Genomic DNA, 27,783 nt, shown 5'->3' with positions numbered 1-27,783 from the left:
TCGACCCCATTCCCCCCGCCCCCCTCCCCCCCCTCCTTCTGATTATTTCAAATGCAGCACGTGCCGCCTCCTCACGATATGGATTTGCATATGCATAATTCATTCATGAGCGCTCATTACGCATGCAAATATGGAGGTCAAAAACACAAAACTCAGGCGTGACTAATCGACACATCTGCTGGAAGCTTTATGAACACGTGCACGCCACCGATCGCTTCACATACAAAACCATCAAAACATTAATGCGAGGATAATAATAATCATAATAATAATGTGCCCTGAACCACAAGGCATCTCCTTAGACTTTACAATTACAAAGAAAACTTCTGACTTGCTCATTTTTGACATTTTGATCCAGGATATATGCATCGTCATCATCATCATCATCATGAGATATAGCGTTATAATTCATCATCATAAATGTCACATCAAGCACCATTTTCTTGACTATCACAAATGCATCGCCCAGTCACACGTCAGTCATGGCTTTTAAAAAAAAAAAAAACTTTGCAAATATTGTCACACTTACAGTTATCATTCATTCTTTTTTTTTTTTTTTTTTGGAATGATTGTTTTTTTAAGGCGTTTTGTAAAGAAGACCACCCCCAAACCGAAGCAAATAACAAAACATAACTTAAGCGTACATTGTTGAACATTTACAGGTGGCATCAAATCGTTTCACAGAATGAAATAAATACCCAAAAAATAATAATAATGAATTAGGTTATATTTGATATGAACACAAAAAGCAAGCAAAGATCGGCGAATTACGAACCGAAACACGTTAAGACAACGGCGGGGACAAAATAAACAAACAAACAAACAAACAAAAGCTTAATCAGACGTCCTCTTAAAACCTTCGGGAAGTTTGGAAAGTGCCGAGGCCACACTGAAAAGAAATGAAAGAATCACCACAAGGCAACAAAATCCTTGGACGGGGGAAAAACTGTTTGCTGAGAAAATGGAGTCTCTCAATGTTAAGAAAATCAAATGTTTTTGCAAGGTCAAAATGGAGGATTGAGGGGCAAAAATATATTATATAGGAATATATTTGCAATATTACACGATAACTTGACAAAATCCACAAGTTCATGTTTTGTCCTTATTCTTGAAAATATTTTTGTACTGTTTTTCTTTTTGTGCAATCGCCACATTTTCTCCCATTACAAAAACTACGACTTTTTTTGCTCATAAAATATCTTTGGACTTGCAAAATTTAAAAGAAAATCCAAATCAAATATCACCACATCTGTTTCCCAATATTAAAACTTCTTGCTGGTAAAATGAGAACTTGATTCTTGATGATTTGCGTAAATAACTTTAATCTTATATTTTAAATATATATATTACTCATATATATATATATATATTTAAGAGTAAAGTTACTTAAGCAAATAAAGTCAAGTTCAGTGAAGTCTTTTTCCTCCTGAAAAATTGCAACTTTTTCTGGTAAAATTAAAACTATCCTTGTTATATACGTAAAAAAAATGCAAACAATTTTCTTGTAATATTGGAACTTTGTTAGCATAAAATAATGACTTAATTCCGGAAAATGAAAACTATTTTTCTTTGTTTTGAAATGACAATTTCATCATGATAATATTAAGACTATATTCTAGTAAAATACTTTTTCCACAATCAAAACTGCAACTTTTTCTCGTAATATGAAGAATTCTTGTAAAATGGCATTGTTGTTCAACGCCATTTGTTCCTCATAATATTCCGACTTGATTGATGTGGAACAACGTTTTGCGGCTCTGCTGTAATATGTATATTGGCGTCGTTCTTTTCAGTGTAGCCCAGACACGCGTTTGTAGGAGACGCCCTTGACTTCAAACAAAAGGTGAACAGTTGTGCACAGTTCCCAATTGTCCGCCCGTCACGATTGGATGAAATCAGTCCAGCTGACTCAAGACTCTAGTTGTCGGGTTTTCTTTTTTCTCAAAAATCCAAACGTGCTCACTTGCTGAGGTCACACTCCAACATCTCCGTCATGCAGCACAGTGGAGAGAATCGTGCGCGCGCGCGCACATCAGTCTATGATAGCCCACGTGCATGTGCACCTGGAACTTGTTTTAGCAGAATGAGGCGAGGGAGGATGAGGCGCGCGTGAACAAAAAGTCCACTTGCGTGCTGGCCCCTCCCACAGGGCGCACCCCCATTCAGCCCCCCCTCCAAAAAAAAAAAACAAAAAAAAAACCTGTCGCAATTTTTGGCCCTCTTCGTCACTTCTTGTTGGCGATACGTCTCTTCCTGGTGGCGAGCATGTCGTAGAAGGGGTCTCTGCTGATGCTGGCCCTGGAGATGAGTAACGAGGCCACGTGAGAGAGGATGGGGGGGGGGGGGTCTCGAGCATCTTTGATATGGAAATGATGTAAGCGCATACAAACCCTTGCTTTGATTAGATGGGGGGGGGGGGGGGGTGTAAAAGGAGGAAGAAGTTTGTGCGGTGACCTCGTTTGGTTTCCATGGTTTCCTCGGCATTTCTGGGCGGAAGTGACGCTCGCTAACCTCCAGCAGCCGAGCACGGAGTAAAACGCAATCTCGCGTGCTTTTTTTGCTGACGACTAGCCGTGATCGGGTTTGAGAACTGCGCCAAAACACGTGGAGAAAAACGGGGGCACGGTGTTCCCCTGCTATATCGCCGTTCGCCTGTTGCGTGCATTGATTACTTTTCATATTCATATTGCGCATCATTTGCCAGATGGTGGCATTTGGAGGGTATCCTGTCAATTGTTTGGGGTGGTAAAATTAGCACTACCTAGCCTTAAACATGAAAACTGTTAAAACACATATTAGAAGGAATAAAAAGTATACAGCGTACAGCACTACTGTCCATTGCTGTATGTTCACGAGTTGTGTTAAGTGTTTATAAGCGGATGTTAATAGGAGTGTGAGGGAGATTAATAAGAGTCTGGGGAGGTTCACGTAGCTTTAAAATATGTATCACTCATCCCCAAAAGATGCGGGTGACACGAGACCGTTTGGAGCTATTGCGGAGGTGGTCGGCACTAACCTCCGACGTATCGCGCGCTCGGAGCACTCGGAGCGCTCGGAACGCCGCTTTCAACGTGCATTCGGGCTTTCATTTCATTTCTCGAGCGCTTGAGATCCGCTCGCCGTACCGTTCGATGTGCGCTTTTCGTCTTACTTGATGGATTTGATCCACTCGTCCTTCTCCTCGGGCGTGGGCGCCGATATCCGGTAGACGACGTGGTTGCCCTCCACCACGCGGCCGTCCGCCTCCGTCTTGCAGGCTTTGATCACCTGACCCTTGTGGTTGGGGTTGTACAGCTCGAAGCAGTTCTGCGCGACGGCAAACGGCCACACGCGTGCAAACGCGACGTTACTGCACGGAACAAGTTCACGTCGCGATTTATTTTGGAGACTTCAATTGTCTACATTTGAAAACATCTGCACTCGCTACTCCTTTGTCAAAATAGACTCGTTGCTTGTTTCGAAGTCAAAGGATGACGAACGCATAAATAGCGGGAGATATGAATTGACTGCGTGATAGATTGCGTAACGATGTGATTCATTTATTTATTCATTTTAAAGCCTCCCAAAAATATTTTCTCGGCTAAATCGCCAGTAAGCGTTTTCCGGGTTGGGAAATGGCGGAAAAAATAAACAAAAATTGGAAATAAAGGCACAAATAGGTGACCGCACGGCTGCCAAACTGCGAGTTTCCCATCCGTGGCCGATTTCGGATTATTGTTCGATGTTGTCGGCTCCGAGACGATTCACGGTGAACGCGGTGCCGGCCTGAAAACGGACTTTCTGCCATTCAAAAATGAACAAAAATGATCCGTCTAATCGGAGAAAACACAAACAGGTCAGGTACATTGTTTTAGTTGTTATCGTTTGCTAATTTAGCATTTGTTCATTTGTGAGTTCCTCTTTTTTCTTTCTCAGAAGGAGCACCATGCAAATGAGTTTTGTGTCCATCGTGCCAGGTTATCAAAATGACTATTTTGTAGAATTGACAGTAAAAAATCATTTAGTATTATTTAAACTATCTGTACTTCTACCTACAGTCATATATACTGTGTCCAGTAAATGTTGACACACCATAGAGAATAATGTTGTTAAAAATTTGAATGATGGAGATTCAAAAAAAAAAAAAGAGACAAAATAAAGGCCTCCTCTCCACTCTCAAACAATGTGGGCGGAATGTGCACAAAGCTGTCAATCAAATCGGAAAGATCTTTCTCCTGCCCACACGTCCCGAAACGTTTGAGCCGAGAAAACGCATCTGCTCGAAGCCTCCTGAGGCTTGGCTATAATCCCGCGCAAGTCACCGGCTAGCTTGCAAGCTAACAGGCTCGGACGTAGCGATTGCGCCGGACGAGCACTGCTGCGAACGAAGACGCTCAAGTTCTTAATTAGCGGGGGGAGGGGCACTCGTGCCCGACGCCACTCGGTGTCATTTTAGCCACGTGCAAAAAAAATCCAGTGAACCGAAAAGGTGAAAAACGGTCTCCACAATTCAAGACTCCATTAGTTCTCAGTCTTTGTACTTGTTGAACAATTATCTTCACACATGTATGATGTCTGTAGAAACAAATCTGTGAATTGGCATTACAGGATCTCGAAGCACTTTTGCCACCTCTGCTAAAAACAGGGAGCGCTTGGCCTGCAGGGGGCGACACTCACCGGCTTCCTGGGCTCGTCCACCTCCCTGATACTGAGGTTCTCCAGGGGAATAATCCCGCGAGGCTCCTTGTCCTGGACGGGAGAGCCAGAAGAAAGGAGCAGCGCACGAGGAGATGAGCGTCTTGGCGTTTTGGAGTCAACAGAAACGCGGCCCCGCCCACGCCCTCCGTCGCTCGGCCGTTTAAGCGGCCTCGTCGTCGCGCGAGCGGCGGGTCGTAACCGGAGCGAACCTGAAGGATAATAGCCGGCGCGCATGTAGCAGCTCGCATGGACACGGGCGCAGATAAAGTCTTCGACACGAACAGACAGGCGGGAATCGACAGACACGTAAAGCGGACACAATCGCATTAGACGCAAACGAATGACCTTGGAACGGAAGTCTTGTAATGTGAAGCAAATGTATTGATGCGACCACCATATACCCTTTATTAAGAGTACACTGTACAGCTTTGTTTTACTGCTTCAAGTACATCTATGTTGTATATTTTTCTCGTCCAATCAGATTTCAGCCTCGACCTGTTGCCACGTCAATTTAAGGTGCCCAGGGACTTCGGAATCAGTAGCGCCCGCACATGGAACTGCAACTACGTGCGTATGTTACCAATGGCGCCGTTTCACGGACTCATTTCTAATTCGACTTCGCAGGGCCAGAGCGTTGGCCTTGGATGACATCAGCATTTCTCCGTCCTCTGATTGGTCGGTGAGAGAAAAACTGCTTAGCGCTAACTTCGACCAGCAAAACATGTCTGTGCTCATTAATACCGTCTCTGGTGAGTATGATGTACTTTATTTTCATTTTGATATGCTAGCAGATAAATCATCGTCGTGAACTGCTCCAGAGGATGCACATGGAACAGTTGCAGGCCCTCACATTTTTTGCCACGTGGTTGTATTAAAAGAGGGAGGTGAAGTCCCGACGAAAGGCCCGGGTACCGAATGCGAAACCCACCCTTGAATTTGAACAGCAGGTTGTGTGTCCAACTCACCGTTGTGTATTCAAAGTAGTAGAGGCAGTTGTCTGTCAGGATGAACCACCGCCTCTTCCAGGTTTTCACTCTGCCGCCTGAGGGGAAGACAGGAAGTTGGCAGGAAGTTGGCAGGAAGTTGGCAGGAAGCAGCAAGTGGACGTTAATTCTCATTTTGAGGATTTTCTCACGATAGTCAGACCGAGTCTGGCAAAATAGTTTTTTCCAGTCCTCATACATAATATTTGGAATTGTGGATTGCAAATATGTAATATTACAACTTCATTCTGATCCAATTCTGCATTTTCTTGGAATATCATTTGGATGGATGGATTTTTTTTCCCCTCTTAATATGTTGACTTTTTCCTCATGAAATTTATTTGATTTAGCGCTCATACAATTTATTTATATTTTTTTCTCATAACACTAAAACTGTATTCTTGTCAAATTTGAATGCCACCAAAATATTTTTGTCCATGTAACAGTTTGGACCTAAAATCCCGTGCAACGTGCGCGCGTGTGCAGCATTTCCTTCCTGTTTCCTTGGCGCCGATCACGAGCCCGCAATATATGGGCCACAAGTGGCTTTCCTTCCATTTCAATAGACTCCGGCTATTGAACGATAGCCTAGCCAATTTTCCGCTATGCGTACACAGGCATTTATCCCCTTCGCAGCCTGCGGGGCGTTATTTTCAGAGAGTCAAATTAGGGATATTACGGCGGAAACCGGTGCAAGGAATGGCCGCGAGCGCGGGGGGCGTTCCAGAACGTAATCGCGTTCAAGTCCGTGAGGCGCAATGGAGCAATGCGCATCCATACTCGCTAGTTTATACATCAAGAAGCGGCGGAATGTGCACGTAATGCCAGATGCGCGGGCGAATGGCGCGGTCGCTTTTACGCCGTGACTGTGTTTAGACGAAAGTCACGAATCAGGTGAGCTGAGGGGGTTAGGGTTGAGACCTTGAAAGGTGAAGATGCTTCTCAGTGACGTACGCAACGAGCAGCAGGAAACGTCCCAAACCTATGACGTGCTCCGAATTAAAACCGCACGGAAACAAACGTACACACAAGCGAGTGCGTGCGAGTGAGAGACGCTTTACTGAGAACAGTCCACAGATTAGTAATCCTCTGTTTCCTTCTGCAGTCCAAAATAATGAATTAAAAATGTCCTATTTAAAATGGCCCAATTACAAATAGAACTAAATCAATCCCCAAAGTGGTCAGGGGGAGTCAGTGACTCAACTGCAGATGGGACCTGGTCTGAATTGGGTTGGGAAGGCCTTTCCCTTTTGCTAATAACGCTCAAAGTCCAAAGTAGATTTGACCACAGTGTTCAAAACGTTAACAGTGTGTGTGTGTGTGTGTGTTGATGATAGCAAATTGCCGTTGTGTGTGTTTTTTTTTACTTCTGAGTGGAAAGGGGAGGGGCCTATTGGGGGGGGGGGGGGGGTTATTGGTCACAAATTGTGTTGTTTTTTTTTTTTGTTTTCTTTTTTTGACAAATTGGGCTGTGGTGTTTATTAGCGGGACAACCGCAATGTGAGGAAATCGAAGGTTACAAAAGGGATGAAACGTTACGTGATCCCTTTTTCAGCAATTACAATCCATAATTGTCAATGTTCTGACGTCGGTTGAACGGCACAAGCTAATTTCTGTATTTGATACAATCAGCTAAATTGATATTATGGCATCCTTAAGGTTATAAAAAAAAAAATGTAAAAAACATGAATCCCGACTTCTGCACCGTTGCGCACAGAGAAAAAAAAACCACTATAAAGTGTTGCAATATTATTAAGAACTAAATGTATCAAATTGTCGTATTTCAAACAATCTCATCATTTATACAATTTGTCGTAAAAAAGTCCAATGACAAGTGTGGTTTTATCTGACTATATATAATACATCATGAATGAATACATCCAAAATGTCATGATTTCCTCGTACTTCTGCTTCACTGTCCTTTCCACTGCGTACAACGTGTGGAGCAGAGGAAAAGTTATCGATGAGGAAGCAGGGGAGTGACGGCTATCGATAAGAAGTGACGTGCAGCCACCAACCTAATTTGAGCAGCCAGCCCTCGCGGTCCGGGTTGAAGAAGGTGTGCGTCAGGTCGTTCCCGTCGTCCTCCGGGATCTTGAAGGGCTCGCTCTTGATGCTGTCGTACAGATTCTGACAAAAAGAGCGCGAAAGACGACATTGACAGATTCCGCTTCCAATTTCAAGATCGCCGATCAGGTCGTGATCGGTGACTCTGGGATCTGCTTTGATTTCAAGAGCACACGCGGCGCCCGTTTTTTCTACTCAAGTCAGACGTGGAGTACATGAAGAGAGTCACGGGAGGCCGGATCGAGCTTCCGCGAAGCTTTGATGGGGAAATATCGGAGGCAGTGGAAAAGGTCGGTGACGGCGTGGAAGGCCTCACCCTGAGCAGCTCCTCCGGGAGGTCTCCGCCCTCGTTGATGCCTCGGTTCATGGAGATGAAGCGCTCCACGGGCGGCTTGTCTCGGACGTTGGGGTTGTGCAGGCTGGTGTTCAGCATGATGATGGCGAAGGAGAGCACGTAGCAGGTGTCTGCCCGGGCCGAGCGCAGACGCACACTCAACAGCAAACACTCACAAGCTCCATTTCGGTATTTTATAGTGTTTCTCTAACTAGCGTGGTTGATAGTTAGTGAGTCGTAGACGTGAATGACAGTGGGACCTCGGCCCCCAATTATTTTTGTCTCGAGTTGAGAGCAACAATTTGAGTTACACGCGCTAGATGGTCACAACGAGAAGCAGTTTTGCAGATCGTCAAAAAATCCTTCAAAGTGCTTGCTTCAAGCCGCTTATTGCCACTCTCAGTTGAAGTTTACTGTATAAATCAATACAACATTGCGAATTTCAGAACGTGCTTGGAACCAAACCACAACTTAATGCGAACTCACAATGCAAAACGTCATAGACGGACTAACAAAATGAGCATCGACGTTGCAGAACTTCTACACCTTTAAAAGATTTGTATTTGAACACAAGCGGTGGTAACAACAGCAGCCAAAGCATACAACAATACTGACATGCATATATTCTTTATCCTCAGAAGAAAATACAACGTCATATTACTACAGCTTAGTTGCTCCGGTCTTCTTCTGTGTTTCGTCACCAAATCTACGTGGAGTGTGTCTGCATGTATTATTATTATGTATTATTAAAAAAAAAAAAAAAAAAAAGGAGTGAACATTTTGCACACTGCAAAACCAAATCAGCGTCTCCCGAGTGGACACAATTAGAAACCGGTTTTCTCCTCGGCTGCACAGTGGAAGGTGCTGATTTCCCCCCTCAGCGAGATGACAAGAACAAATCATTTGGACGACGGCAATCTCTCATTTCCCTTCACCGCTGGACTCACTTTCATCGACAAACCGCCTCCAGACACACTTGCAGCATTGATCTCATGAAGCCACATCATCATCATCATCATCATCATCATCACGACTGCACGCTAGACACCTCGGTCAATCCGCGCTGTCATTTATGACCCTGTGTGCGCACTTGGCCAATAACTAAGGTCTGGATGGGTCGCCGTGGAAACGCATCGATATTCAAGACCCGCGGGCTCGCCTGGAGAAGCCCCCCCGGCCCCCCTTCGACAATCACTCGTGTAAAGACAGGAGCCGACGAGGGATGAGCAACGTCTGCACTCGGGACCACTGCTGACCCACCGATCGATTTATTGATCACTGCCGGAGACGTAAATGCTGACGACTTTGCCCATAGAACGTACGAACGAGACTTGACAATTGCCTCGCAAAGCGTCCACGCTGAGAAATATTCTCGGCTGTGGTTGATGGGCGAAATATTCGCTCACCTGTTGCACAAACACGTGAGTGTGAACACAGCTACGGACGGCGGCAAGGCGAAAAAGAGCTCAAACCGAGCCAAAATACGATATTTATGCACTCAAAAGCTGTGTAGATCGTACATGAAGTTCTAATAAGATATTTTGGCGGCAAGCAGCACTGATGTGAGGCCGAGTAGATTCAAATATCAACCACGGTGTGTGTGCGCGTGCGTTACCTGTGGACTGGAAGACGCCAGGATTGCACTGACAGTACCTGGAGGCGAAGGCCTCCATCATACGATCGATCTTCTGAGCTTCGCCCGGAAGTCTGAAGCTCCACAGGAACTGCCTGCAACACGGAGACGGTCATTTTGTGGCATTCTTGTTTGGGGTGTGCGGTGAGGATTCTTCTCATGAGCGCCGCCACCCCTCGACTCTAATATGATTCGCGGACGTCTCGTTTGCAACGTGTCCTACTCATGACTTTTTCCTAGATCAAAATGAGTTTTGCACGGCGCAATTTGCAACGGCTCCAGCCACTTCGGGCAAACTCACCGTAAGGCCTGGACGAGGTTGAGGTCGGCAAACTCGTGAAGCTCCACGAACGCCTGCAGCACCTTGATGTTGAAGTCGTCCCTGACGGAGAAGAAGAACGGCCGCGTCAGCTCCACCGGCGACACGCTTGCCATTCAAATTCAGTGGCGGCAAGTAACAAAGTATAAGCACTTCACTTACTGTCTACATGAGGATTTCCTTTGTCTAATGACTTCTTACTTTTACTTTCAGTTTAAAAAACGATTTTCTGTACTTTCTACTCCGTTGTTACTTTTTTCAACCTCAACGGATGACGACACGATGCGAAAAAAGGTAACTAGAGAAAGGTCGAGTCCACCGCAGCTGAGCTCGATTGATTGATTGAGAGCTTGAGGGCCCAAAAAGAGGAACAGCGGCAACATGGAGGAACATCGACCGGGGAGCATTCGTGAGCACGACAACAAATTGGGAAAAGCAACACAGTCGCCATCCGTGGACTTCTTTCGGGAGCACTTTTGATGTTGGCAGCTACAAGAGTGATTCGTGGCGAATGTGTTGCGTCTTGTGCCAGCCTAAAAAAAAAAAAAAAAAAAAAAAACGGCTTCTGACGTTCAAAAATTCCGTCTAATCTGACCTGGCAGCAGATGACGGCGCAAAACAACGGCAAATAAAATACATAGACAACAAATTGTGCTGAGTGATAAAGTTATATATTACATTACTTCTTAGCACGTGGTGAATAAAAGGTTGTAAACAGGCAAAAGACAGGCGCTGCGATCATGCATAATATCCTTCACAAACTTAATAAACGATATCAGTGGGATGAACGAGGCGAGCTTTATTATTTGTGGTCCGGTCGTTCGGCGCCGAAAATTGAAAAGAAGATCGACCGAAAGTAGCGCAGAATAAAACTGCTGGAACGAAGAATGCGGGCGGTGGTGAGCAAAGTGAGCCGAGAGCCGGGGGGGGGGGCCGGGGGGGAAAACCAATGTGACGCACTACGATGGCATCGCCACTTCGCCACTTGATCGCCGATCCACAACCAATTTCTCCTCGTGTTCACTCCGAAGCAATGAAGCATACCGTCCGCACGCGACAGAGTGATGATGAGAGGATGGAAATTGCTGGACGAGGACTCACCGCTCCCCCAAGTAGTCCCCGATCACGGTCTTGTTAAGGCCCTCGCCTTTGCACAGGAACTGTGCGATGTCTTCCGGTGTGTTCTGGAGGAGATCGTTTTCCAGAAGGAACTGGATCCCCTTCAAGCACAACACAAATCATCTGAACTCTGACAAAATGACCCTAAATGTCCTTGTTTCTCGCTGAAATTTGAAGAATTTTCCTAAAGGGGTGACAGTGTTCACAGGGTGCGGACTTGAAACCATCCCAAGAACTGTCTGCGTTCCCACCGCATGTGGAAGGGTCACGGGGGATCATCCACATAATAATGTCAGACAGGTTAGTAATACATTACATTGGAAAAGCTCTGTAGTCCATCATTTGATATAGACAATTAATAGGAGTATATTCTTGACACAAGTGCAAAATAGCTCGGAACATACCATGTGCGCATGGAAAATGAATCATTTGTGGGCCTTGGCTGACCTTTTTGGGGTCCATGTTGAACTTCTTCCTCCCCATGGCGATCTGTTTGTTTCTTTGTGTGGTTTTGCTGCGTAGAAAAACACAGACGCCGGCGTGACGCAACACTTGAATTGCGCGGCGCTGACAGGCCGCTCGCCATGTTTGCACGTTGCTCAACTGACACGTCGCCGGGGTTTGTTTAGGAGCACGTTTATAGAGGCGGTCCAGTAAAAGCCGGAATTGCAGTCGACGCCACGTTTTGCGCGAGCCCTGCACGGAGCTTTCCACCTTGGTGCAGGACCCCCATGGTCGCTAGGAGCCAAACCGGTCCCAAGCGGTTTAGCTGCTGCACCTGGGACACGAGAATTCACCCCACCTCGTCAACCAATCAGATGAAAGCCTCTGAAGCCGGGCGCCTAGCTAATGTTTAGTCTGGGGGATTAGAACACACGCACACGCTCGCGTGCACACACACGCAGGCCATTCCTCACACAAGAGGGAAAGTAACGACAGCGCAAACTGTGTTGCTGAGAGACGTATTAACATTAATGCTGCTGTGCATCTTTGCAATTTGTCTTCTTTTGTGTCCAGATTTATTTTATATATTTTCCTTTTGGGCGGGTGATGTATGCTCTTACAGTCACATAATTGTACAATTAAATGAACCACAAATGCAACTGACACATACTGTATGCAGTGCACAGTGGACCGCCGTACACTCGCCGTTCGTTCATGGATTCACCTATTTGCACAGTTTTACGTTAGCCAATCGCAGGGCGAACATGGACAGACAAACATTCACGCCCACGCTCACATCGATGCAATGGAATTGAATGTGGGATGAAGTCAGAGAACCTGAAAAAAAAAAAAAAGGCAACGCGAGGACCTGAACCAAGATTCAAACTCGTGTTTTCTTGACCGTGAGGCAGGTGGGCTAACCACCGTACCGCCGTGCTGCCCTATGAAATTTAGGTCCCAAATCCAAATTGTACAACTTTTGAGGTGCAACCTAAAACTACAAAGTGCAAGTACAATTTTTTTTTTTTTTTTTTTAAATGAATAGGAACAATAATCGTGAGGAGGATTAAACTGGAGCCCAATGAAAACTCACCTCTCCCCGACGCATGTTAACTGCTCGATTTCCGTCATGACTTCCGCTATCTCGAACTTCAGCCGCTGCAGGACCAAAAAGCAAAAGTAGCTGTTGATGCAAAGTATGGTGGGAAATGGGCATCTTTGTAAGCGAGCGCAAGTCATGAAAGGAAAAACAAATAGCCGCCACGACTCACTTCAATATCATCCAGCAGCTCCTTTTTCCTGCGTCGGATGTTGCACAGCTCATCTCGTTCCTCCAGCGACAGGTCGTCAGGCACTGCGGAATGTGCAGAGAGGGAAAGTGAGGATGAGGAGGCAAGCCCGGCGATATGCGAAGAGGACCATCCGCCAGTCACAGTCGCGCGGATTACGCCTGGCGCCGCACAGCTAATGTACTTGTGACGATGACCTAAATTAAAAGATGGCACAATGCACTAGTGCCTTGCGATAAGAGTTCCACTTGTTCCGCGACCATGCTCGCAACTCAAAACAATCGTATCTCAAATCATCTTTCCCCATTGAAATGAATGGAAATGCCATTAATCCGTTCCAGCTTCCTCCTAAAAAGAAAAACAAAGGTTTTGTGTTCTTCAATGAGGAAAAATAGCTCTGTGATACTGTACTCTGTAAAAACATAGCGTAATAACATAATTCATTTCATTGCGCTGTACCTTCTGGTGTGGGCACCTTGACCACCAGGAGGCAGTATGATACAGTCACGCAGACACAAACAAAGAAGAACAGGACTTCTTCTACTACTACAACTACTGTACGTGAAGCAGCAAGATGCTGTAATATTAATCATTTTTTGGAGAGGATAAATAATAAATGCCTGTGAGAAACCTTTTTGTGTGCGTTTGTTCCTCCACCGTTTACAATTAAATATCTTTTGGGTTCCAAAACTGTGACAATCTTTGCCAGTGTTAGGATGTCAATGACATTTTCTTTGATATGTTAGCATTAAGCTAGCGGGCTGCTCTTAAGGCAACATGCTTTGGTTGCAGTTTGTTTTATGTTGAGTTTGACAGTGAACTTCAGCTGGGAGTGGCATTAATCAGCATGAAGCCTCTTTTTTTGATTCAATGTTCGCCATTTACTAACTGCTGCTTATTGTGAAGCGAGTCGAATTGAGTTGAACGCTCACATCTCAAATTTGCACTCGAAAGTCAAAGCCAAAAAATAAATAAATAAACGAAGTTGGGTCACTTGTATCTCAAGGCACAAACTGCATTACCGCTTGACAGCACGAGGACACGGTTGGAAGAGTAAGAGTGTTACGTTAGAGCAAGTTACACACACACACACACACACACCTGAGCATCTGTCACAGCCTGGCTGCTTAAATATTTTCTTTGATTGACTTGTTGTTGGCTAATTAACACTGCGGGGAGATGGTAAGCGCACACACCCATGCGTGCACACACAAACATATATTCTATCTTGCTCTGTAGCCCCCCAGGGACACCCGCTTAGCCGCCATTTAACCGTGCCGCGGCAACCTCCACGTGCGAGCACACCCACACGCACTCACGCGCACACACACACACCATCCTCCCCCCCTTACACACATCAGAAAACAGCAATCCGGTTGAGAGAGGAAGTAGGTCATTTTCAAATGGAGTTATAGCAGATGTGCGTCTCCTGTGCTTTCACTCACACACAGTATATACGCACACACATGTGCACACGAGGCCAGCACAAAGTGGGGGTGCGCCGATTGAAAAGCCCCGAGTGAATCATTCGCTAAGCAGCTTTGCAATTCACACATTTTCCCCCACCGCTTTTTGTTTCCCCTTAAGTGGAAATAATGATCGCTTCTTCCGATCTGCAGGATCTCACTGTGTGCAAAGAACTCGCAGTTCTTTGCAAAGCCACCTCCACAGCTCGGACCATTTGAGGGCATGATGCTCATTTTTGTTGTTGTTGTTTTTGTTTGTTGTTTTTTTCCCAGACGGTCAAGAGAGCAGAGATCCAGATGGCCCGAATTGTAAACTGATTTTCCAGCTGCAATGAATATTCGATCGATTCGATTATTTGCAATTAGGATTCGATTATGTCTTTCAGCAATTGTTGTCAAATATGCGTCTCCTATTTCGAAACCAATCTCCCAATTCATTTTACACACAATAATAGCAGGAACGTTGTTTGCAATAATGGGCTGGTGGTTGCCAAATTTGGACGATTAACGCGACAAGAGGAGAGAATAAGTGTCAGGACCTCCACAGACCCCGTTACGACTTTGAAACGATTATCCCGAAGGCGGGAAAAACGCCGTCATTTACATGCAGCGTAAAAGGGGCTACAGAGCCGTACAAACGGTCTATCACGATCGATGAAGAAAATGCGAGGAAACCAAGGGGGAGCCGTTTCGCTTCAGAGAGTCGTACAATTCGAACGGTTGTATGAGGTTCTGTCTTGCCACCGCCAGGGAGGTATTCATCTCATTTCGGAAGACTTCATTTGGCTGCCTCCAGATTATTATTCCCTACGCTGGGTTTGCTTGTATGCCTTTGTAGTGCTGAATAAATGCTTGGGTCGAAACATTCCCACTAACGCAAGTACGCCGTGTGAGGAAAATAAAGATGATTTGACTAAATGTTATTGAGATACTCAACTAAAAAAAATGTCAATGTTGCCATACAGGTGATAAAGGCTCATATATGCTCCCAGGATGCATTCAAATAGCCTCATTTCGAACAAAGGCAAGTAAAGAGCAATGTTTAGCTTGATTTTCTACAACTACAGTACTGTAGTTTAAAATAGCGCAATGTATTCTGTGGACCCATAATGCTTTTGCTAACTGCATTCCCAAGACCGTGAGTGTGGGAACGGTGCGAATGGTCAACTGGAAAATCACCACGGGCAGTTGTTCACGCCATTCAAGCAGGGCATGCCTAGTTGGCATGTGCTTGGCTTGTGTTGTGTGTGTGCGCAGATGGTGACCTCTAGTGGACAAATAAAATACCTGCACCTCTCTCTAAAGTGCACTTTCGCAATTTAGTATTGAGATGCATATATGAAATATATATATGAAATGTATGGTAAATAATTGATCACAACTTTGCAGATTTAATATACTGCCCCAGCCGTCGCTCGGAACTTGCAAAACCGTACGTCGGAGCGCTCGTGAGTCAAGGTACTAGTTAACTTTCATTTTGAACTCACGCACTCCCATCCGGGTGCGATGAAGATCTCGCGGTCTCGCAGAGGTCGGAAAGCGGCCGACCGGGCCCCGAGGACGAGAAAGGTCGTCTGCAAAGATGATGGACACGCGCCGCACCGCATGTGGGAAGTGCCGAGTCACCGGATATCATTCGCTTCTCGTCTGTAGGCGGGAGATCGTACAACTGATGTATTAAACATGACATTTCCAAGTTGCGCTGTGTACATTCCCAAACAGAGCAAACCCATATAATGCTCAGTAGCACGCTGAACCTTCCAAGCGCACCTGAAGGCATCACACGGACACACTGTATATTATCGACGCCATGTCGACTTCAACAAATACATTTGGATATTATCGCGGGAAACAGAATTTATTTCCGTAGTTCAATTCAAAAAGTGAAAATCATGACTTACATAGATTCACTAAGCACAGAGTGAAATATTCCACAATTGTATTTTTCGCATAATTTTGCGCATAATAGCGTTCAGCTAACGACACACCATCAAAATGATTTCTAACAATTAGGTAGGAACTTAGTATTTCCCATGTGCTTAATGAACCAATATTATTCTTATTATTGAGATGCAGCTTTATATTAGGATGGCTTACCTCCACTGTGTATTTTGTTCATTTTTCCCATCACTCCTTTTTCAACGTAATCCTAATATTGAATAAAAATTACCTTACTTGCTGAATGATAAAATGCTCACACGAAACATTTGAGCAATGAAAACCATCGACGCTCATTTGAAATCGAACCTTCGATGATGTGCAGTGACATCCAAAAGGCAGCGAACATAGCGTTCTCCATCTTCCCTCTGTTCTCCTTCAGCACAAAAGATGGACTCAAATGGAGTCAGAGCAGGTCCGAATCCGAGTCGTCCGACTCACAAAACCTTTATCGTCATTACATTACGATCAAGCTCACGGAAACACTTTTGCTCGTGTGACCACTGGGGATCACCTCCGACTATCACAGCCCTGAAACATTCCGGAAGGCTCACACAACAGCCGAGAGCTCACGTGAGCATTCAAATGCCCCAAAATGTACTTCGGGGCACACATTTTGAAGCAAAATTTGGCTCCAACTCCGAATTGTACAACTGCAAGGCATCACACTCTATTCTGCATTTGGCCTACGCAAAAGTAACAAAACTTGTTTGATGAGCAAACATTATTTTGATGCAGATTGGCTTCATGTACGAGAGTGAGAGTTTTAGCCAAACATGAAAACAAAAAACAAAGCAGCAAAGTGCTTCCTGGTTTTTCCGTAGCTTTTCGGCAAGACAACGAACGCTTTGATTGGGCGTGCTGGGCAGGTCCTTCCCGTAACAATGGCAACCACGTAAACAGGCGGCTATTTCCCGCCACGGTACAGCTAGTTTGGGAACACCGACACAAGCTGAGGACAAATGCGGCAATTGCAAAGACACGTAACCCACCGCTGGGCTGAGAATGACGCAAGCATCCAGCCAGAGCCTATCAAAGTCAGGAACACCGACTTGTGATTACGCCGGACCAAAATACTTACTTACCACATCGCCTTTTCCACTCTCGGGGTCCCGTGCCATCAGCGGACGTATTCCCTTGGGGAGTTGAACATTGTACCACCTCGGAGTGCGCTACATGTCATTACACTCACTCGCAACTAGCACTAATGCTTACGCGGGAGCAAATTAGCATACCCGTACACACACAACGACAGCTCCAAACACGTGACAGTTCTAGCCAACATTCCTCCGAAAGCAACCAGACGGTCTAGACAAACCGGTCCACCTTGCCGCTACTCATCTCGTCTCTCGTCACGCCGGCGTCCGTCGGCACCCGCTTTTTCTTCTCAGTCAGTCTCGCAGAGGCATGCCGTGTTTTGGCTCAAGAACACAAAACAAGCGGCCGAAAAGCTCTCGCGTCTGGAGAATGATGCCTCCGCTTGCGGTTCAGATCGTTCCCTACTGTCAGCATCTTGAGATCAGCTACTGCGACTGGAAACGGTCGGTTTCCTCTCCGCAGCGATAATTGCGGCACAACTTTCGACAAGATTTGAAGTGAATTTTTGCCCACTCATCCAGACGAGCTGTTTAAACCGGAAGCGTAGGACGGTTCAAAATGCCTCGGTAAGATGCAGATTTAGGGTTTGCTCTTACTTTGGTACCATCAGAACGTAATCATCCCAACCGTGGCACGATTGCTCTGATAACGCCGTTTGCTTGATCAAGTGCCAACGCTAGTATCTGAACTCTGGTGCACTAGTTTCAAATTTGTATCCGAGCAGCAAGTGAACTTAAGTGTGGTTGTATTCACTTTAGCTCCAAACAAAAATGGACCTGCGTTACTTGTGTCAATGTAAAATGCTTTTTGTTGTTGTTGTTTTTAGACTAAACCCGTTTCTGAGACGAGAGGCCTTTTTGCGATCTTTCCCACGGATGCCGAGGCAAAGTCAAGGCTATTTGTTTAGTGGTTTTGGCAGCGCAATTCCCTGTTCTTCACCTTCGCTTTATCAGGACAGTCAGTCAGTGCGAGGAGGAGGGGGGGTGTATGTTGCTCCGTTAAGGCCGCCTTTTACCTCGTGCGTCATCATTTCCTTCTTACATGTGTCGTCACCTTGTTTTGCAAGCTGATAACGGACGAGGCCATCCGTCAGGGTGCCATCTGTCGACCGTAGACGGAAAGCGTTCTTATCACTTTGTCCCCATGTCGCACAGACTTTGACGTCCCGCTCGCCCGATTGTCAAATTTCCCAATAACGGCCTGATTTCATCCACAGCAAACATCGGCTGGCATGCGTGCTTGCCATCTAGCGCAATGCTGCCTTGTTTTGTCATCGCCACATGGCGGTTTCAGTCTTTACGGTCTTGTACCTCTTTGCTAATTGGCAGATTAGTCCGCTGTTACGCAGATAACATCACGTCCCTTAAATGAAGACAAAATATATCAAATGAATGGCAACAACTTCAGTGTTTAAAGTTTCAGAGAGATGGGATATCATTTTTAAAGGACAAAACAAAAATAAGCCAGCAAAATGTCTGATTTTCCACTAATACAGGACACATTTGCGATCTTTGCCAGCGACTGACATTGGCGGGACGTGTTGCTCAAAGTTCTCCAATTGGCCTGCTCAGGATCCACAGCACAAAGCAAGCAACCGTGCCGTGAGGACAAAGACGTCTTCAGAAAACACTTTAGCGGGCCTCGGTCCTGAGTGACTCACTCAGGAAATAACCGACGTCCTGAGCGCTCAAACACGTGTTTGGGAGTCCGAGCCGTGACTCTGGGGAAGACGGACAGACGGAAGACGAGAAGATATTGAAGCTGCCAAGTCAAAGGGAAAAAAGAAGAGGAAGAGGAGGTGGACAGGTTGATTTTTTTTCCTTGTCTGGTGGCTCAGCCTGACCGCGACGTTCCCCACACTTTATTGAGCCTCCTACTTGGAATCGTTCGACATTCTGGCGACATCCAATTTGATTAACGTTCGCTTCAGATTAAGGCGCCCTTTTCACGCGACAATTAAGGACGTGTGGCAAAGTGGACGGAAATGTCGCTAACATGTTGCTAAGAAAAGAAGCCCTTCAAAACCACAACAGTTCAGCTGGGCACACGCACACCGATTTTCACCATCTTCGCCAATTTTTAAAAACATGAGAGACCAACACAACACCGCTGACAATCGCGAACGAGCCTCCTCACCCGAATCTGTCTGTCGTAGTACCAAGACCGACCTATAAGAGGCAGCACGGTGCCACAGGGCATCTTGACTGCCAGAAATGACAAAAAAAACGAGGAAAAAGGAGAAGCTAGGCTAGCTGTTTGCGTATTCGGTAATTCGTATTACAATTGCAAACTCTTTTCCTTGTCATTTTTATTGCGGTGAATGGCTTGTGAAACATTTTATACAAAACACTCAACACAAACCCTTGCCAAACCATTTATGTCTGACAACAGCTCGAGCTTCAGCTAGCTTCCTAATTGGCTATCGTGGAGTCCATGGCCCCGCCCACACACACACACACACACACACACACACACATAAGAATTTGCCACCGGAACTGTTGAAGAGGTTTAACGTTTACTATTATCCACCCTGATAGTTTTCCAAGCAGTTTGGGGAGGAAATATGACTCTTAACATACGAAAGGATAATCGCTCAGGATCATTTTTGAGACCCGTCCGATAATCAGACCTTTGCTGACAAAAATTCTCACCCGCGATGCGTGAAAATCTCCGATATAGACAGACTAGATGAAAATCGTATTTTTTATATATATATTTTTCCCTCTCACTCAATTTAAACCATTTTCAACTTATCAAAATACCCTTTTTAACCACGTCAATATTTGAGCACAAAAAAACAAACTGCAAACATAAAATGGATAGAAATGACGGGTGAACACTGACTGTACCCCGCTCAGTTCAGCCTGGCGATTCCCCGCATCCTTGGCAGGTGTTCTCAAAAAGTCTTCATCGCTGCTTGATCAATCATAATAGATCATCATCTGTGGGCGTGCCAGTGACGCTCAAGCGGTGACTTATGTGGTTGCGGATGAAAGGATCGTGCGCGCGCAGCACTTGAGTCAAGACCCCGGCCTGAGGTGCAGCGTGCGTGGCGCTCATCACCGTGACCCGCTCTGGCAAGGCCCGTCATCTCCCACGGGCCACAACATTAGCGACACCGGTCACAATCTCGTGACAACCGACGTATATCCAAAAGTGGGCCTCTTACAAAGATAATAATGCTCCGTTTGCTTGGAGGTTTTCAGAAAGCGATTCATTTAATAGTGTGTGATCACAAAGGGAAATTGTTTTATTTGTTTTTCGGGCGGCTCTAACCGTTGATCCACTAGCTGTCATCCATTACCCTTCACACTTGATCTCGTTTACCCGTCTACGCAGCACACATTAACCCTCCCGTGTGCGCGTGTGTGCGTGTCGTACACGTTGAACTCCTGCCTATTTGTGGTTCGCAAATTCAGCTACATTTTCTGTACTGACTTACATATTCAATTTTTCAAAATTGTAAAGAATTTAAATGCCATCAATCTGTTCCGGCCCCCACGTAAAAAAAAAAAAAAAAAAAGTTACATCTTTAATACAGAAAAACTGGGTAATAAATATAAAAACAAAACAGAATTCAGTTTTAGTGTTAGCGCGTTCTCCGTGCTCCTCGCGAGTGTATTTTTATTTTGTATTTGTGTTTTAGTGTTTGTCGCATTCAATAAAAAAAAATGAAATTGCATTTGTGACTGTCATCGTATGTTGAGGTGGAGCTGAGTTTTGCCTGGGTTGTTAGTGGAAGTTACGGAGCGTCTTTGGCGGATTTGCAGGTGTTCAAAATAAAATCATCTGTAAGCCGTATGAGTTTGAAATGATCATAGTTTGTGGTCTATTGGCAATTATAAACCCTTGGGACGCATCAATGACTTGCGGTTTTTGGCTATTCGCAGCAGGTTTCCCTCCCTATCCGCGATGAATAGTGAGAGTTGACTGCTCACACACCGCCGTGCGTGCACATTCCCGCGCGCGAACATGCCTCCGCAAGTGAGATAGTGAGATTTATACACGGCCATGTTTCGTTACGTCGACCATCTGATCGCAGAGTCCGCTTCGCTATCCTCCTCTTGCAATTTTTCCCATCCCCGGTCTCACCTCTCCTGGACGTATACAAACCAAGCTACTGCGCATACACATAACACGCCGACAGGTCGCTCAGACGGCCACCCTGCCACCGCGAGCCCCGCCGTCCTTACAGAGCGACTACGCGGCCGCCGTCTGCTCCGCGGCACCGTCGGCGCCGCCGCAGCTCGTCCTCTCGCCGCAGGAAGAGAGGATGAATTTTGCATGATGCAGCAGCAGCAGTTGCAGCTGCGGGGGCAGAAACATGCACACTGTGGCAAAAAAATAAAATAAATAAAACAATCAAAAAGATGGCAAAGATGTGCTGAGCCATGTCAATGACTCGAATGACTCACTGACCCCCACTGAGCGAGTCACTGAGTGTTACAAATCCTTTCTGTGGCAGCGAAGTGGCCAGAGGCCCAGAGGGGCTGCAAGATGCTGGAGGCCGGCCAGCTCGCGCACAAACACACACAGGTTGGAAGACAAAACAACGGCGGGGAGGGCTGAACACAAGCTTGCTTTTGCTTTGCAAATTCAAAGGCATGCTGGAAGCGATCAAACACTTGCAAAAATGCTATCAGAAGAAATTAGTGTTAAGGTTCCCCTGCAAGAAAACACTTTTCCCCCCCACACACTTTGAATAAAACGCCCAATGATGTTTTTGTTAGTACTGAGCCCAATGAAAATGAAACAAAAATCTGTGACATACTGTATAATATTATTATCATAAATGTTGTTTGGTTGTTGCAGATCAGGACACACGGGGACTAGGAAAGCAATAAATATTAAGACAAAAATCCATGACCTCCGCCAGGCACCCTCCAATGATCCATACCACAAAAGCGTCAAAAGAATCAGTTTTCAACGATAAGGTCGGCTCAAATCGAACTGAGGAGAATCTGTGGAATGACAGCAAAAAAACGATGAGAGGAAATGTCCTCCAATTTGGAAGCGGGAGATACCATTTTTGGGTCATGTAAATCCTTTGACACCATTTTGAACGGTGATCCGTGCTCAACAAATTCCATTGCCGCATTTCAAACAGCTGGAAAGTTGGACGTATACAGCTTCTGACCTCAAAGCATTCCAAACTCAATATGGTCAATTATGAGGAAAACGAGTAGATATTCTGACCGATTATTCTGTCAGAATCTACAATCTACAACCGGTTGTGATAAATGCTGAAATCTAAAACGGAGCTTTCAGTTTACAACGGAGATCCGCTCCTACGGCGGAAACGTGACCCCAAATTCTTTTGGAACGTGCAGCAGTCTAACGATAACCAAAGTCACTCACAGTTAATATTTGTACGAAAAACATTTGTAGGCCATAAACCCCCCATAATCTTAATTCATGTTTTACATCCACTATGAGCGCCTCGTTGCGTGACATTGTTGGCACATTGTTGCATCGGGGTGAAATCTGATTTCAAGGCTTCCCAAGGGCGCACATTGCACTTTTCCTTGTTGAAAGTCAGAAATGTCCTACTTCCATGTTTTCTGGATCACAGCGGAAGAATCCCTGCCGAGTGGAGAAACTACAATCACTTGACCCTGTGAGTTCAGTTCAGTTCCAAGCGATCCGTGGCTTAAGTGGGAACCCAGACGGGGTTTCACGGGACGCGCATCGGCTCCGGCAACGTTCACCAAGAAAGTAACAGCATCTGAAAGAAACTCTCTTCCTTTGCGTGAACCTGAACGCCGCGCCACTACCCACGCACGCACCCACACGGTTACTAAAACTTCATTTGCAACTATGTTCCCAATTGGAGTCTGGTATCCAAGACTCCAGACTCACGAGACATTAAGCACGCTCTAAAATAGCCCAATTTGTCTCAGATCTTTTCCACTCAATCTTCTTGCAGTTGATCTTAAACGCATGTCATTGTTTGTTCCACTGAGAGGAAATTGGACACGTACTCGAAAAGAACGTGTGCTTTCCTCGGTTAGCTGCTCCAGACACAAAAACAACACCGGCCGCTGATGAAAAGTCCAAACTACTGGAGGTTCAAGTAGCGCTTACCAATTCAGGCTTATCATGTACGGGAGGCGCCCGAGTCCAGAACATTGACTTCCATATGGCTCAGTCCGGCGTAATGTCTGATGAAATTGACCTGACGGAGAGGACGTCTCTGCGAAGTTAATCTGATTTGTGATATCTGTGAGCTCTACAAGGGCGCTCTGATGTCAGAGCCCCAAACACAAGCCAAGTCTGACAGCATTTGAAACAAGTAGACTCATTGTAACATGTACAGAACCTCCATAGCGCTGCCTGGAAGACTTGGCTAACAGACAAGCTGCAGACGGATTTTATCCCGGACTGGTCACCGATCAACCAGTCGAACCCGATTGTGAACCATGAAACTGGCACTGGTTCAAATAAAAGTCCTGTGATGGACCAAAACATGGACCGCTTCCTGCTTGTTCATCTTTGAGCAAGCCCTGAACCTCGTAGGGTGCTTTTCCACTGTCTCCCCAACTCATTCACCTCCAGTCCTCCATGATAACATGAAGATTTGAATTCAACATCCGTTAATGGCAGTGAATGTTAATGTTTCAAACACACGTCCTTCAGCACCCAACATTTAGAGAGCGAAGTCCGCCTGCCTGGCAAATTGGTTTCTGCCAGAACTTGCCGAAGTAAGATATCGCCTGTAGTGCGTGATCACACACCTGTTACGGCGTCAGCGCCAATGTGTGGGACAGAGACGATTGTTTTCAACACAAAGCGGTGTAGGCAGTGAGTCTTAGGTGTTAGACTTCTCACCCGGACCGCGGCTTCCCCGCTACCCGCCTCTGTTACGCCTCTGATAATACGACAGAAGCTGCTAAATTTGTGGGACGACTTCAGGCCCGCCCTGAGATCGGCTGGCGAACAGTCCAGGATATACTCCGCCTCTTGCCCAAAGTCAACAGGGATCGTCTCCAGCTCGAGCGCTACAGAAAATGGACGGACTTTCTGTTGACGTCTGCAAGCCTGCATGTGAGTGTCTGCTCATGAGCTGTGGCCAACAGCAGCTCCAGCGTGAGTGTTTATGGGCTTGGCTGGTCCCCCGACATTTAATAAATGGCTGAAAAGACTCTGACTCTCTCACTCTCCCTCTCTCCCAACTCCACGCACTCTCTCTCCCTCTCTTTCTGTCTCTCTCTCCCTCTCTCTCTTTTTTCCCTCCCTCTCTCCCAACTCCACGCTTTCTCTCTCCCTCTCCCTCTCCCTCTCTCCCTCCATGGCCAACTTGAGTGCGGGTGCATGCGGGGGTGTGCGAGTGGGTGCTAGTAAAAAATGAGACGAACGGCGACAGTGCAGCAGGCAGCACACGCGTGTACCTTTGCGCCCTGCCAGGCATCGAGTACACGTCAGTAAGAATAACTGCGCCATATGTCCGTTTGCTTTCCCACGCGCTCGCGCATGTGCCACCTCCGGAGGCCGAGCCGGCGGCACACGGCGCGGTAATGGCTTTATGCTCCGCCCCCCACCCAGCTGTACACCTAGTTATTGTACGCACACACACAAACACTATATATACACACATTTTTCAGGCCGCCTATCCTCATACATGTTTTCCTTTATTGTGGGTTTTTACAAAATATAAGCAAATCCGATTTAAAGTTGCGTGGCTTGAGTGTAGTACCGAGTTATGCCACAACAAAGCAGGCAGCAGTGAGGTCTACTGGAAGGGAAGCAGCGTAATTAACGGCAAGAAGAAGAGACAACGGGCACGTTCGGAAAGTCGATCTGACTCTCTCGCTGTTCAGAGAGACAGAGCGCGCTCCATTTTCTATGCCGTTGGCAGGCATACGTCACTGCGTCCGCCATATTGAATGCGTCAGCCCTGCCCGTAAACGTCTCGTCCCGCCTGCCGCTCCGGCCGCTCCGTCTTCTCAGTCAGAGCGGCGGGAATGAGTTACATGGTTGGGTTGAACATTTTCTTATGTTTTACATTAAACTTCAACTGTTGTGACAAACAGCTTGAAGCAAGCACGCTGCGCCTCTTATTTGGAGAACTGTGCGAGCGAGTCTTCATTTCCTCAAAGTGATGTTATATGATATGCATTGTCTCCCATTTCTTGACAGCATCATAATTAGGAAGTAAAAGAGGCTAAATTTTATGAGATTAAAGTATTGATTTCACTTAATATTTTCTGACAAGAAAAAAAATTGTCATATTGACACAGAATAAAGTCATATGTGTAAAAATAAATAAATAAATAATAAAAAAGTCACAATTTGTCATTATTTTACGAGAATAAAATTGTAATATGACCAAAAGGAAAAAATAATCATACATTTATGCAACATTCCTAATATTACAGGAGGAAAATGCAATTTTAGATTACAATAATACAATAATTTTATGAGAATAAAGTATTTGTTTTACAAGAATAAATTTGTAACATGGAGAAAAAAAAAGGTTTTACAGAATAAAGTTACAATATTACAAGAAAAAAGACGTACATTAAGGTGAATAAAATTGCAGTATTTCAAAAAAGCTACAATTTTATGGATTAAGGAAGAAAAAAACATTTTAGTAGAATGCGAAGTAATACAATGTATGGAGTAGTTGTAATATTATGGGGGAAAGGTATTCATTTCAAAGAATTATACCATAATCTTACAAAAGAATAGGCGCCATTTTACTCTAATAAATTCATACTATTATATAGAAGTTGCAATTTTATAGACGTGTGCATCTTAACTTTATGGTACAGTATTCCGTTGTTTTTATAGAAAAAAACAATATCGTAATTTGAAAAAAATAAAGTCATAATATTCCACATAAAATATCATCATTTTATAAGAATACATTTGTAATATTTTGATGGTGGGGAAATGCATAATTTTACAGACTGAAGCCTTAATATTCCAAAAAGTTCATAATTTAATGAGACTACATTTGTAATTTGTGTGTCGAAAGTTGCGATTTTACAAAAGAAAGGGAAAAGAAATGTCATGTTATAAGAATAAAATCCTGATATCACATGACCTCTTTTGCAGCCTAATATCATCATCATCATCATCATCATCATCATGAATTTTTTGGGCTCGGCTGGCCAAGTAAAGTCCCGTTTAGGCCCAGCCCATAATAAAAATAAACCAATGCAGTGAAAACCAAACCATTCTAACATATTAAATGCAAACTTCTAAGTGAAATACAACGGAAGTGTAAGTGTACTTTCATTTGTATCTCCCTTCAAGTTCTTGGCACCGGTTCTAAGATATTTCTTTCGTGCTACAGTTTGATTTGATTTCTTGTTGGGAATAAATGTTTTTGATTTGCTTCACGTGCACTACCGATGATGATGATGAGGATGATGATGGTGAAGATGATGACGTCGCATGGAGGGCTGTCTGCAAGCGTCATTGGACAATACAATACAGGTGGACGTCGATATCACGTGCGACGCATCGGTTAACTCAGCCACGAGATGCCTTCGCGACACTCACGCAGGGTGGGAAAATGTACTCCGTGCCAACGGAAATGTCACCCATTGGCATTGGCATTCTCATTACGATGGAGACCATGTTCAGTGGGAAAGTGCGCTACCTTGGTTGTCCTCGTCCATGCTAACCGCCCGCAAATTCAGGATCGCCGCTGACAGAAAGTTCCGCTCCACGGATGAGCTTTCAATTTACGGCTGGAATCGCGCGTCCTAATTCAAGCGCGTCTCGTTTGGGGGGCTATGCTAGCCATTTGGGCTTAGACCACCTTCCGGCCCCCTCCCACCACCACCGTTGCGTTTTAGGACGCGGGAGCCCGCCGTCGCTCGGTTGTCGGTCCTCAAGTCCGCCTCCTCTTCTCCAATGCTAACGGGGAACTAACTAACTAACCAACTCGCTTCCACTCCCCGCGTCGCTCAACCCGGAAGTGCGGCGGTGTCATTTCAAAATTAAAAAGTCAACTTGAACGGCGAAACTCGGGCGAGGCGACTCGCTTTTCGTTTTCTTGTGAAAGGCAAAACCGGAATGTGTTGTCTTTCGATGTCCAATCCGCCTCACGCGCGCTAACCGTGAGCGCGCGATTGCCAATAAACTCACGAAATGCCGCCTTCGATGCAACACTTTGCCGTTTGTGCGAACTCAACTGAAACAAACGAGGCTTTTTATGTGTCACGAGGCCATTTGCGATTCGAGGTCATGTTGATTGGGAGTGATGCGTTCAGGGACGGTCGGCTTTTCTTTCGCATCGACCGTGCTGGCTTCATTACTCCATCTACAAGTGGAGGACAGAATGAAATGCGTTGCGGAGTCGGACAAGTTTGGGAAATTTGACGGGGAATTTCCAGGCAATTTGGCACATTTTGGAAATATTCCAAATTGGAAACTTTTTTGCAATGGAATTAGAATTCACGCACA

At 45.5% G+C, this 27,783-nt stretch overlaps 1 protein-coding gene across 8 annotated transcripts; it reads right to left on the bottom strand.

The window, feature by feature from the left end:
* Positions 1-163: 163 nt before the first annotated feature.
* cyth3b (cytohesin 3b) lies at positions 164-27,285 on the bottom strand. 8 transcript variants are annotated; one of them, XM_061749699.1, is made up of 14 exons: positions 17,355-18,313; positions 15,823-15,978; positions 12,848-12,930; positions 12,670-12,734; positions 11,580-11,646; positions 11,115-11,233; positions 9,996-10,076; positions 9,677-9,789; positions 8,044-8,192; positions 7,679-7,790; positions 5,643-5,719; positions 4,657-4,728; positions 3,152-3,306; positions 2,079-2,298 (listed from the first exon to the last, which is right to left on the bottom strand). In XM_061749699.1, the coding sequence occupies exons 2-14, from the start codon at positions 15,965-15,967 to the stop codon at positions 2,226-2,228; spliced, it is 1,311 nt and encodes a 436-aa protein (XP_061605683.1). In that variant the 5' UTR covers positions 15,968-15,978; positions 17,355-18,313; the 3' UTR covers positions 2,079-2,225. The 8 variants fall into 8 exon arrangements, with proteins under 8 accessions (XP_061605684.1, XP_061605683.1, XP_061605688.1 ...); XM_061749704.1 differs by lacking the exons at positions 15,823-15,978; positions 17,355-18,313 and adding an exon at positions 26,975-27,285; XM_061749701.1 differs by lacking the exon at positions 4,657-4,728 and having other exon boundaries at positions 17,355-18,315.
* Positions 27,286-27,783: the final 498 nt, after the last annotated feature.

Source organism: Phyllopteryx taeniolatus, chromosome 16 (genome assembly GCF_024500385.1).
Source record: "Phyllopteryx taeniolatus isolate TA_2022b chromosome 16, UOR_Ptae_1.2, whole genome shotgun sequence".
NCBI lineage: Eukaryota > Metazoa > Chordata > Actinopteri > Syngnathiformes > Syngnathidae > Phyllopteryx > Phyllopteryx taeniolatus.
Note: the sequence above shows the minus strand (reverse complement) of the source record. Positions and strands in the feature narration are given on the sequence as shown.

Coding starts and splice junctions, on each gene's coding strand:
- cyth3b (XM_061749699.1), bottom strand. CDS start 15,967: ATGATATCCGGTGACTCGGCACTTCCCACATGCGGTGCGGCGCGTGTC. Junction 12,931..15,822: donor TTCATCGCACCCGGATGGGA/GTGCGTGAGTTC, acceptor CACATTCCGCAG/TGCCTGACGACCTGTCGCTG. Junction 3,307..4,656: donor TGGACGAGCCCAGGAAGCCG/GTGAGTGTCGCC, acceptor GCCGTCGCGCAG/AACTGCTTCGAGCTGTACAA.